At 37.8% G+C, this 16186-nt stretch overlaps 1 protein-coding gene across 1 annotated transcript in view; it reads left to right on the forward strand.

Annotated features, from left to right (window-relative positions):
- The window catches only part of RYR2 (ryanodine receptor 2), a 509874-nt gene that overhangs the window by 133090 nt on the left and 360598 nt on the right, over positions 1–16186 (forward strand). Inside the window, exons 12-13 of the mRNA XM_027091861.1 lie at positions 1644–1800; positions 13903–14067. Coding sequence (XP_026947662.1) covers positions 1644–1800; positions 13903–14067 — 322 coding nt within the window. The remainder of the gene's footprint in view (positions 1–1643; positions 1801–13902; positions 14068–16186) is intronic.

Raw genomic sequence — 16186 nt, forward strand, 5'->3', positions numbered from 1 at the left:
ATACCGTATAGAAATTCTGGTAAAAAGTATACACTACTACCAGACTAGAAATGCTTTAACATGCTGTTTTTGGTAAATGAACTTTAATTTCATTTTTAAGACAATACCGTGTTATTATCAGGGTTTATTGGTACATGATTATTAATTTAGTAGGAGGACTTTTCCAAAGTAATTGTCTTTATAAACAAATCCATGTAAAAATGAACTTATTACAATATCATTCTACTGTTAATTTTCCAGGCTAATAGTTCAGGTCAAAAATCCAGGTTGGGAAAACAGCATAAAATTGACTTATAGTTCACTAAGATTGGTGAATTCTTTTTAAAGTGTTCTTGATTTGTAGAATATAAAAGTTTAGAATGCTTCTTTATTAAAACTGGTTTATTAATTAATAAAGTCATATTGAAATCCTCCATACCTTTACTTTTTATTTATTTGATTCCTTACATAGTGGTAAAGCTTCCACTATAATTGTCTTTTACAAAATTATCCTTGTGTTTCTTTTGTTTCATTTTCTGTTTGCCATTGACATGTGAAGCTTCATAACATAGTACCTTCTTTTTAGAGTATATCTTTCTCATTATAAAAGACCCGACAGTGTCCCCTTTATACTTTTTTGCCTTGAATTCTAATTTCTCTACTATCAGCTTTACCATCACTATTTTCTTTTGATTTTATATGCATGGTAAATCCTTTTTATTTGTATTTTTTAAATTTGATTTTACATCATTGATAAGAGGCTGTCCTCGTTTTGCACACTAGCATGATAACTGAAAGTCACCATTATCAGAACCTTGTTTCCACTCTGTACTGTAGTAAGGGCAAGGCTCTGATAATGACGGCTTTCAGTTAACACAGTACTGTGCAAAGCAAGGATGGTCTGTATCTTAATTTTTCTTTTCTACCCTATCTGAAAGTCATTATTTTTAAAAGCAGACTTTAATGATCACAACTTTGCTTTTTATCTTTTTTCTGCAATCTTAGTTTATATTTTCTCTGCGTTGCATTCAATTTTGCTTTCCCGTTTTTCCTCTTGACTCTGTTAGAATTTATATTCTTGGTTTGTCTTTCTTGTTCATTGGTTTCTAATGACATAATTGTTCCACATTATTAAAATTTAGAGCATAGGAAGAGGTTTCTTTCTTCAGATAAATACGTACTTCAGTTTATATATATGAGTTCCAGTTTATCATAATTAGGCATTGACTCTGATATCACTAGTTTTCAAGTCTGTGCAAATCTAAAAATAACTAGTAAATGCTAAGGTATCATTTAAACTCATAGTGTCTATATCTGTGACTAGCGATTAGAGGTTAACCTGGAACACAAGTTCTTGGTCATCTTTGCATGGGGTAGCGTTTGGTGTGGATGGTATTACATTGAATGTCGGAAGATCTTGAGTTAAACTTTGCTTCTACTTACTGTTAGCTCTATGACATGGAATATTACCTAATCATTCTGAATAACCATTTTGTTATTTGTGATACGAAATTAATAACACCAACATCATAAGGTTTGGGGGATCATTAAAGAAGACAGTGTATGCAGAGCACCTTTGTTCATTGTCTGACACATACATTTTAATTGCTGTTTCTCCTGTCATTGTGTTTGCTATTGGATCAAGTCTTAACTGTTTTTGCTAGGTGGAGTGGAAGCCACATAAGATGGGGCCAGCCTTTCCGACTACGCCATGTCACAACAGGAAAGTACTTGAGCCTCATGGAAGACAAAAGCCTTCTACTCATGGACAAAGAAAAAGCTGATGTCAAATCAACAGCATTTACCTTCCGATCTTCCAAGGTAAGACAGAAATGTATAATTTTCGATTCTCTTTAAGTACATCCCTACTGCATTTCCTTTGATGTTAGAAATGCAAAAAGAAATGATGTATGTTTTACATGTATTTCCAAATTCCCATTTTCTCTTTGATGCCTTCCTCTTCAGTAAAGCCTATTTCCTAAGCCACTAACACCTTCCCAGGTGTTGCACCTGGCTTATAGCTCTTCGGTTATTTACGTGTAGCACATCCATCCAGCCCCTTTTAGTTTTCTTAGGTGTTGACAGTGCAGTAAGCACAGACCTTGTGCTGTTGTTGTATTGCAATGTGATGGGCACACCAGAGCCTTCACACAGACGCTCTTATATACAGACCTTTCTTCTTACGTTCTTGAATCATTTGTAAGAACAGAACCTCTAAGAGAATACTTAATGTCTTTCATGAGAATCCCTCTGAACTAGATGATGAGTAGAATAGGAAAAAAAAAATGTACCTCAAAGTCAAGTTGGAATGCTGGTGCTGTAGCACAGCTAGGCCCACGCAGTACCTCACGAAAGATTCGTAACTCACCAACCCAGCAGTGCAATGGATTGCTAACCATACCTCAGGAGAACAGTAGATGTCCTGAAGAGAGAAGTGTCTCAGGGACAGTTGAAAATCACTTGTTCATTTGACATTCCAAGCATCGATTATATGCATTTCTGTGATAATTGTGTATTTCTGTCCTTAATGAAATGAAGAATGTGAAACTTGGGCATCATGATAGGAATGGTATTAACTTACTGGTTAGCTTTTTTTGTCTCAGAGATGCAAAACTTTACACCCCTGTTACAGATAAAGGTAAGTTTGAGCAAGACCAGAAGTAACTCTAAAAAGACAGCAGCCTCAGTTTACACCCCTAGTGCCACGCTCTCAGTTTTCTTGCCTTGGAGACACAGAATGGTAGCAGATGCTTCTGATTTGATGTATTCTCCCGAGATCTCCTGGAAAGACAGCCAGTGTAGGTCCCCATCCTTTATGGTGAAAACAGACGAAGCTGGTCAACTCCAGTGGATAATCTGAGACAGGATTGGCCTCTATAATTTGTTGTAGGGACCTATAGCGGGGCTCTGGAGAGGGTACCTGGGTGGACCTCAGGTGGGCGGTTAGTTGCTCCTTGTGTCTGTAGTTGGAAAGCACAGTTGATCACACTGTGAACAAACTTGACGCTGATGGGCTTCTTCCTCAAGACTTTAACCAGGGTGGTGGGAATTTGCTAGTTTGTCCACTGATAACACCTCAGTCCAGAAAGAAAAAAAAATTCAACCCACCAAAGACGCATCAGTTATCTGATGGTGGAAGCCCTTTTCAAGTAAAAAAAGATAGCGTAAAATGACATACAGCTTAATGGTAGGAAATCGGAAAAGTGAAAAGAAATGCACGACATCCCAGCAAAATATAATCTACCAAAATAAAATCCCAAAGAAGTAGAAAAAGCTGAACAGCCATATCACAATGAAAGATGTTAGAAAAAATTTCAATATATGGCATTTAAAAAGGAAAAATACGTCTAACAAAAACTGGAGGAGAAAGAGGAAAAATGAAGGGTGCTCTGATTGCTTCCAGTGAAGCAGTGAAAAGTCAAATAATATTTTCTTAAAACTCCAAAATCAAGTAACAAATAAGATATTTATCAGTAAAAAGCCAAACACTAAACAATATTTTTATTGTAGTAAAATTTACTAAAGTAAGGTGGTGGAAGAGAAGGGAGGTTTGTGAAAGAAGGGAGTGGGCATTTATTCACCCAGGAATATTTAAGGGCTGACTTGACCTTGACTCGGAGCTGGGAACATGCTGACAGTGCGTGCCCTCCTAAAGCTTGTTGACAGCACTGGGAAGCAGGGCCCTTTCTTCCCTAATTTCTTGGCCTTTTAAAGATGATAATTGCTACCATGCTCTGTTTCTTGTAAGTCTGCCAATGAGCTGAATATTCTCGGTAACTGATCTCTCTGAGAATCAGGATCCCCATTTTACAGATGGAAAAACTAAAGGCAGGAGAGATGAGCCACTTGCCCGTGTCACTTGGCTGAGCACAGAAGAAGATCCAGTGAACATGAAGTTACCTCTGCTCCAAACCACTAGCCAGGGTGGGTTTCAGTAACCAGGCCTGACTTCCAGGCCTGGAACCCTGGACTGGCTAGTCATTTATTCACCCCCAGGCTGTCAGGGCTGCCTCAGGGGCCTGGAGGTACACCAGGGCCTCATGTAGGGCCTCCCGGGCAGGTGCCTGACAATATTGTCTAACTGTAGTCTCCCTAGTTCCTGCTGTTGCTGGAGAAATCTGAATACTGAGTTCATCTTTCTCTTTTCATTATTTCTGTCACAATCATATTCCCATGGTCTCCAAAAATCCTATTTTGCTATAGAAAGATGAATACATGATCTTTCTCTTTTCACTCTTTGACAATCCTAATTCTCCAGGAGGTAAATGGATGCCTCTAGCAAAATGGGCTAGATTATTCCAATGGAAATGTAAGTGCAAAAGAGACAAGTATGAACATATTTCAAAAATGTCTTTCTTGCATACATGCAGCCACTGATCTAGCAGTCTTCTATATAAATGTATTTTTAATAAGAGGAGTTTTCTTACAGAAATAAAATTAAACTGTGCACAGTATCATTCTTTGTCATGGCAAAAAAATTGGTAGACTCAAATGTTTAGCAAATAGACTTGATAGCTAAGTGGTATTAGCTATCAGAATATATTGATCTGGAAAGATACCCATCATAATGTTCTTGAGTGAAGAAAAACAATTGTAAGGCAATTTAAACATCTTATTATTTTTTTACTTAAGAAAAAGATCCGTGTGTGTGTTTATATATGATTATATATTAGATGTGGAAGAATCTACACTAATCTTTTAACTTTGGCTGCTTTAGAAAGATGAAAATGGGTGTAGGGGGTGGGAAAGGGAAGGATTGGGAGTTTGGGATTAGCAGATGCAAACTATTATATAGAGAATGGATAAACAACAAGGTCCTACTGTATAGCACAGGGAACTATATTCAATATCCTGTGATAAACCATAATGGAAAAGAACATGAAAAAAAATGTCTGTGTGTATGTATGTATAACTGAATCATTTTGCTGTATAGCAGAAATTAACAACATTGTAAATCAACTATACTTCAATAAAATATAAAAAAATAAAACTAATAAAAAGAAAGATCAAAATGGAAGGTGTATGAGAGTATGAGTGCAAGGGGAAAGCATTTTCTTTAACTTTAAAAAAAAAATCTCTGGATTATTTTGCCTATTATTATAGCCATTTTTCCTTTGTAACAAAAAAATCAGTTAAAAAATTCATCCATTGTACTGATATACTTGGACATAAGTTTTGTGCACAGTTTATATTCATTTCTTTAGGGCTAGACCTAGAAACAGAAATACTGACTCAAAAGCTATGAATATTTTCAAAATCTCTTGATAACGGTTCTTGCCCAAAGCAATAGTTTTTGAAACATTTCCCCCCAAATATCTCTGCTTATGTTCTGTCAGTATTAGAGTATAGTTTGCATTTGAAGAATTTTTACTGACCAGCTCCTTCTGTGGTCTCTGCTCAGAGGTTCTGTTTCTGGCTTTTGGTGATTGTGTAATGTCATAGGTTACACTGAAAGTACAGAGACCTAGGATTCCAACATTGCCTTTTTTAAAAAAATAAATGTATTTATTTTTGGCTTCGTTGGGTCTTCGTTGCTGCGTGAAGTCTTTCTCTAGTTGCATCGGGCGGGGGCTACTCTTCGTTGTGGTGCGCGGCCTTCTCATTGCAGTGGCTTCTCTTGTTGCAGAGCATGGGCTTTAGGCACGAGGGCTTCAGTAGCTGTGGAGCACAGGCTCAGTAGTTGTGGCGCATGGGCTTAGTTGCTCCGTGGCATGTGGGATCTTCCCGGACCAGGGCTCGAAACCGTGTCCCCTGCATTGGCAGGAGGGTTCTTAACCACTGCGCCACCAGGGAAGCTCTCCAACATTGCCTTTTAATGAACTGTTTGGTTTCTCTAAAACTAGTCTACATGAACCTCACGTTTATGGAACCACTGTAAGACACAGCTTGTTAGTAACCCACTGTCAGTTACCACTATGATAATTGTATATAACATGGTTGAGAGTGGTGAAGGTGGAAGTGAAATCCAGGAAAACATTTTATTTTTATTTTTTATTTTCTTTAATTTATTTTATTGAAGTATAGTAGATCCCTTCCCCATCCCCTCCCCCTTGGCAACCACAAGTCTGTTCTCTATGTCTGCAAGTCTGTTTCTGTTTCGTAAATAAGTTCATTTGTGTCAGATTTTAGATTCCATATATAAGTGATATCATATGGTATTTGTCTTTCTCTTTCTGACTTACTTCACTTCGTATGATAATCTCTATGTCCATCCATGTTGCTGCAAATAGCATGTATTCTTTTTTATGGCTGAGTAATATTCCATTGTATATATGTACCACATCCTCTTTATCCATTCATCTGTCGATGGACATTTAGGTTGTTTCCATGTCTTGACTATTGTGAATATTACTACTGTGAACATAGAGGTGCATGTATTTTTCTGAATTAGAGTTTTTTCTGGATATATGCCCAGGAGTGGGAGTGCTGGATCATGACAACTATATTTTTAGTTTTTGGAGGGCATCTTAATTTTAAAATCAAAGAATTTGCATTTTAAAATCGCTGACAGAGTAGGTAATAAAGTGTTTCCTAGGAAGTCAAGATAGTAACTCTATACTTTCTTTCTAAAATTACTTTTTCATTATACGTAATGTATAGTCATTTTAGAGGATTTTAAAAGGGAATACTGCAAAAATGAGGTAAGGGGAAAATTAAAATCATGTACTATCCATCACTCAGAAACAACTGTATTGTGTGTATTTCAGTTTTTAACAAATATATACATATTTTGATACTAATAGGGCTAATTATTAAAATTAAAAATTATGAAAAGTACAATTACATAATAAAAAAGCATTGAACTTAGAACTAACTAAACTAGAATAAAAGTGCAGTCCTTAATTATAGATGAAATTGTATGTTTTAAAAATAAAATAGTTTTTATACTGTCAACATTTTGGAGAAGATAGTATAGCTAAACAGTTTTTTTCATCCTTTTGTTAATCATCACATTTGGTCATGGCCCCTGGTCTTTGAAATAAATAATCAGATTTACATAAAGGTGTATTTGATTCTTTTTTTTTTTCCCTTAGTGCCACTGACAAGTTGAAAATGCTTGCCATATCTTTATGTATCTTTGCTATACTGTTTCCAGTGAAAATAATGAGTACTTATATTTCTGGAAGGCAAAGACTTGTGTGTGTAAGATATTTCTTCAATTTTGGTATATTTTGAGTATACAATTAATAAATGACTATTGATTGACATAATTACTGTGTTGCAAATCAAGTTCTCATTACTGATGAAAAATTTAACTTTTAAAATTGGGATTGACATATTAGTGTATAATATGTATAAAATGGATAACTAATAAGAACCTGATGTATACAAAAATAAATAAAATAAAATTCAAAAATTCAACCTAAAAAAAGTCAAACTCAAAAAAAAAAAGGAACCCTTACATTTACAGTAGCATTCCCTTACCTATGATTGTGTGAGACTGTTTTGAAAATATATTCTTGAAACATACCTTTTTTTTTTTTTTTTTACAAATCATTAAGATCATTCTTACTTAAAATTATGAGAATGGCTTTAAAAACCTGTTCTACTAGTTAATATAAGGAGCAATTGTTTTGATTGTCATTGGGATATCTTTGCACTAACGTGAACACTCACTAGCCAATCTCATCTCAAATTCAGGATTTGCAGAATAATCAACAGTTGTTGATGACTGTATATATTCAGAATAAACAGAATAAAGTGGAAGACAGTTTATAAGATCACTGATGTTGGTCCTCTTTTTTCCCCTAGCTTTATTGTGATATAATTGACATTTAATAATGTATGAAATTAAGGTGTACTATGTGATGATTTGATGCACATATATATTGCAAAATGCTTATGCTGGTCTTTTCTTGAAGAAAACATTTTATATCATGAAGAATTCGATTCATGCAGATTTTCTTAGACCTATTCTTCACTTTCTCTACTCCTAGAATTTTTAACCATTACGTTAGTGTGTTGAAATGTCAGTTTTCATCATAAGGTAGGTCTTGCCAATCACCCACGTATTATACTACCCCCAAGATGTCATTTTTTTAAACTTAAAATGCCCTAAAAATATTCCTCTGTGGGTGACTTCCTCCAGTTTTTTCCCTCTCACGCCCCATGAATAGAAACCTTTTGCTGCTGAAATGATGGAATACCAACCTCAAATAAGACTGCCAATGAGATTACAAGGATTATGGAGCACATGGCAAAAATAGAAAGAACAAAATATTTTTAGGACATAGTTTTAGTATGTTGTTTTACTTGAGATTTTTATTCTTGGCTCAAAAAATGTTTAAGATACAAGTTAGGGAGACTAAGAGGTAAAAACTTAACAGTTACAAATAAATAAGTCACGGGGATGATATGTGCAGCATGGGGAATATAGCTAATAATATTGTAGTATCTTTGGTGACAGATGGTAGCTAGACATCATGGTGACGGTTTTGTAATGTATAGCAATATTGAATCACTGTGTGGTATACCTGGACTAACATAGTGTTGTAGGCCAATTATACTTCCATTTTTTAGAAACTGGAGATACTGGGAGGAAATGCATCAAGATGCTAATGATAGGTATCTCTGGGAGGGATGGGATGGGCTATGGGTGATCATTAATTTTTACTTTATACTTTTAGGTATCTTTCGTTGTCTGCAGTGAACATGTATTGCTTGTAAAATTAGAAAGCCATGAGTGTCCTTAAAAATGAAAAAAAAACCCAACAAAAAACAAAAATGAAAAAAAGATGAGGTGTATGGGTCAGAGTTTAATGGGTAGAGCCAGCATGGGATACATATACACGAAGGGATGTGTTACATGGACTCGCTTTCTGAGCTTATGAAGCTGGCTGAGTAAGCCTGGAGTCCATAGTGCAAGTGGCCTGGAAAGGAAGGTTGTAAGCAGAATGGAACCCATGGGATGCACTGTTTGTAGTCGCTGAGCTCAGGGAAAGCCTGAACCCTCCTTAAAGACCTCACCTGATTAAGTATGACTCACCCAGGAGAACCTCCCATTTTATTTGCTCAAAGTCAATTGAATAGGGACCTTAATTACATCTCCAAGATCTTCTCACCTTTGCCATATAACATAACCTCATTGCAGGAGTGATGTCCCAACGTATTCGTTGGCTCTGCCCACACTCCAGAGGAGGGAAGTTTAGTACAAGATATGAGAGGGCTTCACCTAAGGCTCTGTGACCTTGTTTCACTGCCCCAGGGAGGCCCCTCAAAGACCCTCCATTACTGAATCAGGTCCAGCTGCTCGCTGCTTACAAAATCGATACTCACAAATGCTGATAGAAAGGAAACTTGCCTTTAATCAGAATGCTGACAGTCTGGGGAGATGGTGGACTCAGTGTCCCCCAAAAACTACCTCTGAAGATTCTGCTCAACCATGGAAGCCTTTAAAGGGAAACAGGGAAGTCATCTCAGTGAATCATTGAGATAGGGGGTCAGAGTCGTCGCCATGCCCCACTGCGTGCAGGCGTGTGTGCAGGCTTGTTGATTCCTCGTGGTCTTTCTTGGGATACTGTCTTGTTCACACGGTTTGTTGGCGAGATTACTGATGCGGAAGCTAGGGAAGAGATCTGGTCATCTGTTAATTACTTATTCTTCATTTCTACTTCTTTGATCTATGGAAAGAACCAACGGATTAGGCAAGGTATTGTGTGGTCAAACGATGTGAAAGGGGTGCTAGGGCCGGAGATGAGTAGAGCGTGGGGGGCACCTGGTGTAAGGTTAGTGACAAGACAGAGGGGCCCCCTGTAGAGAGCTCTTTCCTGCAAAGAGCTTTTCCCTGGCAAAAGCTGCTGGCACCTTCCAATACAAGAAAAGTTTTAAAGCCCTTCTGGCCACAAACTCACCCACCAGAGTGTCTCCTCATGAGGTTTCTGAACACCAGGGCTGAAGCAAGCTGTCTGTTTTTTTTGCAGCTCTGCCCTGGATGGGCTAAGCTTGGCCTGGTCTGTCAGTCCCAGCAATTTCTCTGACCCTGTAGCATTTTTAGACTCATATTTCACAGTGACCAACTATTCTGTGCCAAAATGTGGCCCCATAAAGAAGCAAATAAATAAAAATGTTTTGACCTTTTAACTCTCCTGACTTCAGCCATTATTTGTCTTAAGGAGAACTGGCTATTACCCAAAGAAACACTCCATCAGCTAAGGATGAAGGCCTTTGTTTTCTTCCTATCAGCCACTTGACAGAACAATTTGGAGACATTGAAGGAAGATTTCAATGAATGCTAGAAGACTCTTTGAACCACCTTGTCCATATAATAAAAACATAATCCTACGGGACTAGTTTAAATTTCTTCATGAGTCTACTTTATCCAACGCGTGTGTATCATTTAACGAAGACAGTTGTTCAGAAGTAGTTTTGACTTAGTCACGAGCCAGTTTGGTGTACCCAATGCCAAAATATCACTTATTATTTTTCAGGCTGATCTTTTTTACTTCTGGAAGCATTTTGATGCTCGGTTGAAAATTAGATTTGCCAAGCATTCGTGAGTAGGATTGTTTGAAGGCTAGGATTGGGAGTAGTTTTTTGTTTTGTTTTGTTTTTTTCTCTGAAGAGTGACTGTGGTTTTGGCAGGCAGTAAACCTTGCTCGAGTGAAACTCTGGTTTCTTTCTCTCTTTGGCAGTAGGCTGTGGCTTGTACTACTTATTTGTGCTCAGTTATTTCGGTTCCTAGCTGCTGCCATTAACTGGGCCTCCCCTGAGCATGCATAGTATAGTGGTCAGCAGTTTTTTTTTTTAATTTTATTTATTTTTGGCTGCATTGGATCTTCGTTGCTGCACGCAGGCTTTCTCTAGTTGTGGCGATCGGGGGCTACTCTTCCTTGTAGTGCACGGGCTTCTCGTTGTGGTGGCTTCTCATTGCGGTGGCTTCTCGTTGCAGAGGCTTCTTGTTGCGGAGCACGAGCTCTAGGCGCTCAGGCTTCAGTAGTTGCAGCACGCGGGCTCTAGAGTGCACGCTCGGTAGCTGCGGCGCACGGGCTTAGTTACTCCTCAGCATGTGGAATCTTCCCGGACCAGGGCTCGAACCCGTGTCCTGTGCATTGGCAGGCGGATTCTTAACCACTGCGCCACCAGGGAAGTCCCTGGGGCAAATTTTATGAACAGATTTTGTGGCTACTTTTCTTATCCAGGATTTAGCTTATCTAATTTTCTGTCTGCCTGTGAGCCCCAAACTGTGTCCTCTGATGCCTCAAGTATCAATAGGGCAGCAGCTTTTTTCTGCCTGAGCTCCAGGCAGATTGGACGGGCCATGCCCCAAGGCAAAGGCTGCTTTTTACAAATCACTTGGGTACCCTGTCTTTGGAGAGAAGTCTGCTGTTCACTTTCTCTCTGCTTTTGGTCCCTCTTAAGTGCCTTCCAGTAGATTCTGAAAAATATTTTTTCCAAATTTTCTGTTATCTGTGGGAGGATTAGCCCAACTAAACCACGCCGTCATTTCCCAAAGCCAGAATAACTCAAAAGAAAAATAAATCTAGATGATTTATAAAATAAATCAAAGAGATGCAGAAACTAAAGGCCACTAATTTAGATGTAGGGTAGCTAATATAGGGTTTTAGGAAGATTACTATTCGCCTAAGCCGGACACTTTATTTCTAGTAATACAGACTAATTATCTGTTAGAAGCTTCTACCTGCTGTCACATTTTCTTGACTTGGTGGTTGGTCACAGCATCTAGATGATTTTCACCTGAATTTCTCCTAAGCCTGAGCTACAGAAAATGATAGGAAATAAAAGAGGGAAAGAGCATGACTGGCCTTTATTCGTGTTTCTTCAGCAAATAATCACACTTCTTTTGTTCTTCTCTAATGTCATTTTAGCAGCTCTTCCCTGAGTTGAGGATCAGAGTAGTTATGAAAACCTGGTCATCATGAAGTTTCACAATTAAAATTTCTAATCCAGAGAGAGATGTGAACTACTTCAGTAAAAAGCAAACACAGCATACCTTTGCACTTAGTAACTGAGGCTTCTCAGAGCACAGTCCACAAGCCTATAAATAGACTACATACTCATTTCCTGGGATAAAAGACAAACAGAAAGAATGTTTCAGGCCCCTTGTTTTATTTTGAGGAGATAATTGCATTGTTCTATATTTTCCCTAGAATTTAATTTTCCTATTTATAGGGTTGGTATAAGTAGATTAGTAGTTTGTCTGGTTTGATAGAATGAAATTGGCATGGTTTGGTATCTGTTTTATTGCAGATTCTTAGAATAGTGTTTCAAGTTATTTGCTTCATGGTCAAATCAGCTTAACTCATAATTGCATTTACTTTCTTATATGACCTTGACCCTTTTTGCATTAAGAATTGCAACTCATTTCAATTTTAATTTTCAATTGTTGGCAGAGTGTCCGTAATTATTTTGGAGTTGCTGACTATTAGTATGGTGCAATAATACCATGAGAAATAAAAAATCTGTTTTACTTGAATTCTTCCTTTTTGTGTAACAGACATAAAATTTATTCCAACCTAATCTTCAAAAACATTTGTGTAACTGGTACTAACTTCACACGACAGTCAAATAGCCAAAGAAATAGACAAAACTTAGTAAATTTAACAAGGATAAGAATAAGAAACCACAAAAGGAGGTATTGTAACTAAAAGAACATTAGTTTTTTTTTTTTTTTTTGCTGTTATTTTAAGAACTCTATAGATATTCAAGACATAATGAGTTCTTAAAGATCAGAATGAAGCATGGAGGGAAAATTGAAGGAAGAAGCATTAAAATAAATAGGGATTTAGGGGCTTCCCTGGCGGCGCAATGGTTAAGAATCCGCCTGCCAATGCAGGGGACACGGGTTCGAGCCCTGGTCTGCGAAGACCCCACAAGCCGCAGAGCAGCTAAGCCCGTGCACCACAGCTACTGAGCCTGCACTCTAGAGCCTGTGAGCCACAACTACTGAGCCCACGTGCCACAACTGCTGAGGCTCGTGCGCCTAGAGCCCGTGCTCTGCAACAAGAGAAGCCACCGCAATGAGAAGCCTGTGCACCGCAAGGAAGAGTAGCCCTTGCTCTCCACAACTAGAGAAAGCGCACACACAGCAACGAAGACCCAACACAGCCAAAAATAAATAAATAATTTTATAAAAAATAAATAGGGATTTAAAAGAAACGTTTAGTTGGTATCAGAGGACTGATTGCTTCTTCATAGCATAGGGAGCTTAGCATGGCAGCCCTTTAGGAGTGAATACCTCTGTGGTCTGAGTTAGCAACTGCAAGTAGTTGAAACTGAATTATAGCCTTGATTAGTTTGCAAGAAATCATCATTATGTCTGACATCCTTATTAAGAAGGAAATCATCATCACCATTATCAATACCATTTTCATGGTCAAAATCATTAGAATTTACTGAAGTGTTTATTTTATCTCAGGCACTGTGCTGAGGACTTTGCATTCATTATCTCATGTTTTCCGATACTCTGGGGGAGAGTCTCTTGTTAGCTGTATTTACAGATGAGAAAACGGAGGCTTAAAACGTTTAATTAACTTATCCTAAGGTCACAGACGGAATAAGTGGCAGAGATTGGACTCAAAATTGACTTTTCTGTCCCTCAATCCTATGCTCTTAGTCATCAATCACAAAAATAATAATCTGGAAAGAATATGAAGCCTAAATTACTGATTTTAAGATCTCTGGTTTGGAGTTTGCCACGAAGCAATATAAAATTTTGTGTTATGGCCAAAATAATTTTCTGCCAGTATGAATAATTCAGGAATATGTTATTTATCTCTGCAATCTCCTACTTCAGTTTCCAGTAGATGTTGAACTGCTAGCATGGAACATTTGACCATTATTATTTCAGAGGATGGCAGAGAGTTGCATTTTTCAAAGAACATTATTTACAACAAGGCAAAGTTTTTTCGATATAAACTGTATTTTTAAAATCTTTTCTTATCTTTTTTTTTCTCTCCCTCTTAGGAAAAATTGGATGTAGGGGTGAGAAAAGAAGTTGATGGCATGGGAACCTCTGAAATAAAATATGGAGACTCAGTATGCTATATACAGCATATCAACACGGGCTTGTGGCTAACTTACCAGTCTGTGGATGTGAAATCTGTGAGAATGGGATCCATACAACGTAAGGTAAGAGTATTTCAAAACAGTATTTATGGCAGTCGTTATTAATGAACGAAAAACACAAATGCACGACAAAAAGAAGCAGCTAACCCTGTCTGCCACCTGCTAATGTTTGTAATTTACATGCTAGAGGTCCTGTCCCACCCTAATAAACTCTCTGGTTTTTGTAAGTGAACAGCGCTGGCTGTTATATCACTGATTTAAATACTAAGTGAAGAAATACGCTACTCTTTTCTGGATCCTAGCTTGGTCTGCCTAATTCACTGTGTCCTCTGTGATGCTGCTGGGATTGTGTGTACAGTATCTTTTTTACAATGCTCAATAATGCTCATGCGTAGAAATGTTTAGTGTTTGTGAGTTTCGTTTCTTTTATTCCCCAAACTCATTTGCAGACGTGCTCCTACACTCATCTCTGAGTTCTTCACTGACATCCCATCGCTTACAAGACGACAGTTACGCCTTTTGGTAGTATGTGACGCCCTTCCTGACCTGCCTCCCATCTGTCTCTGCCCCATTCTCCTATTCTTTGTCCAGTCTCTAGGTGTCTTCAGGTTCCCCAGCACACCAGCCACTTACAGCACATTCCTTCCAATGCCTCAAAGAAATGTGGCTTTTCCACATCTGCGCCTTTGCACATACCATCTCCTCTGTTTGGAATGCCCTTTTAAATTTCTTTTTTTCCTCCACCTAGTTCCTGTCTATCCCCCAGGGGTTAAGTTTAAAGATGATCTTAGACGTTCTTCCTATCTAAGTTCATCTAGTTACACCCTCCTTTGCGTTCTCATAATATTTGTATATTATTAAATTTTATATACACTCTCTGTGCTATTTTATTTACTAGGCTACATCTCTCTCTCCCTCTCTAATTCGTGAGCTTCTTTATGGCAAGTACATAGCATTGATACTAGATTGTTCACATTTCATGTTTTTACACCGCCATGTAACAGTACACAGAATCAGATAATGGGATAACTATTATTTCTATAATAGACCTTGGAAGGGAAGTAGTGGGGAAGAAATGTTTATTTTCAGTAGATTTCCTAATCGTAACATATACACATTCCAGTATGGATTGTTCAAGGTTATTGCTATCTTTTTAGAGTGACCAGTGCTGACATTAGTGGAGTGGGAAGCTAATCCTGCTTTGATGGAGTTGGGCTCAAGTGCATCCCTGTACCACCTTCCTCAGAGCTTCGGATGGAGAGCCTGGGACAACTCTCCCGCAGACCCGTATAATCGTTATAATATGATCGCTTGTCTTTGGGGTCTTTGATCTAGGCTCATAAATTTAAATGTGTTTGTATTCAGTATTTGTATAGCGTTCATTCTGTCCCACGACTGAGCCTCACTGTTTTTAACTTTTTATCATGGAAATTCAAATATATGCAAAGAGAACAAAAGGGTACAATGGACCCTGTGTATCCATGCATCGGTCACCTTCAACATTTTCAGTGCTCTCCACTCATTTCATTTATCCCTCACCCTGTTGTCATTATTATTACTCCACTCTCTTATTCCTTAACCATGGATTAAAGTCAGAGTGGAACTTACATTCTGCATCATAGGCTAACAAAGAGCTTGCTTTATAGAAGAATTTGACAGGGGTGTTGAGAAGCTAACCAGTCTTATTTCCATTAGTAAAGTAACATGTGAAACAGACTTTATAGGCCAGAGAAGAGATAATCTAACACAATCTCTACTGTAAATGTATTACTACTTCTAGAACCATCTGTTATATTAACTCTTTATCGAGAGACCTCAGTGTGGTCATGACAGGTGAGGACTTCTCAGTCTAGATCTCCTAATTTTTATGCACTTCCCAGTTAGCTAGTATCTTCAAATCATTTTATTTTTCGAGAAAAGCATGTTGGTGGTATATTTGCCAAATCGTTACATATTTGAAACTGACTTTCTGTTGTTGTTTCATATGAGTAAAACCTTGGTTAGCTAAAAAAATGTCTGAATCACTTTTCATAGGTTTTATGTATCCCGCTTAGTGTGGGTATTCATGTTTTGCTGCAGAAATATAAGTTCATTGATTATGCAGTGATGTACGTACCATACTGGGTGTTCCACATGTACAGTTTATACATTGTATTACATTAAAAAAAAAAACCCTGAAAAC

The sequence above is a fragment of the Aethalodelphis obliquidens genome, unplaced genomic scaffold (assembly GCF_003676395.1).
Source record: "Aethalodelphis obliquidens isolate GAN/ISIS:26980383/991018 unplaced genomic scaffold, ASM367639v1 scaffold73, whole genome shotgun sequence".
NCBI lineage: Eukaryota > Metazoa > Chordata > Mammalia > Artiodactyla > Delphinidae > Aethalodelphis > Aethalodelphis obliquidens.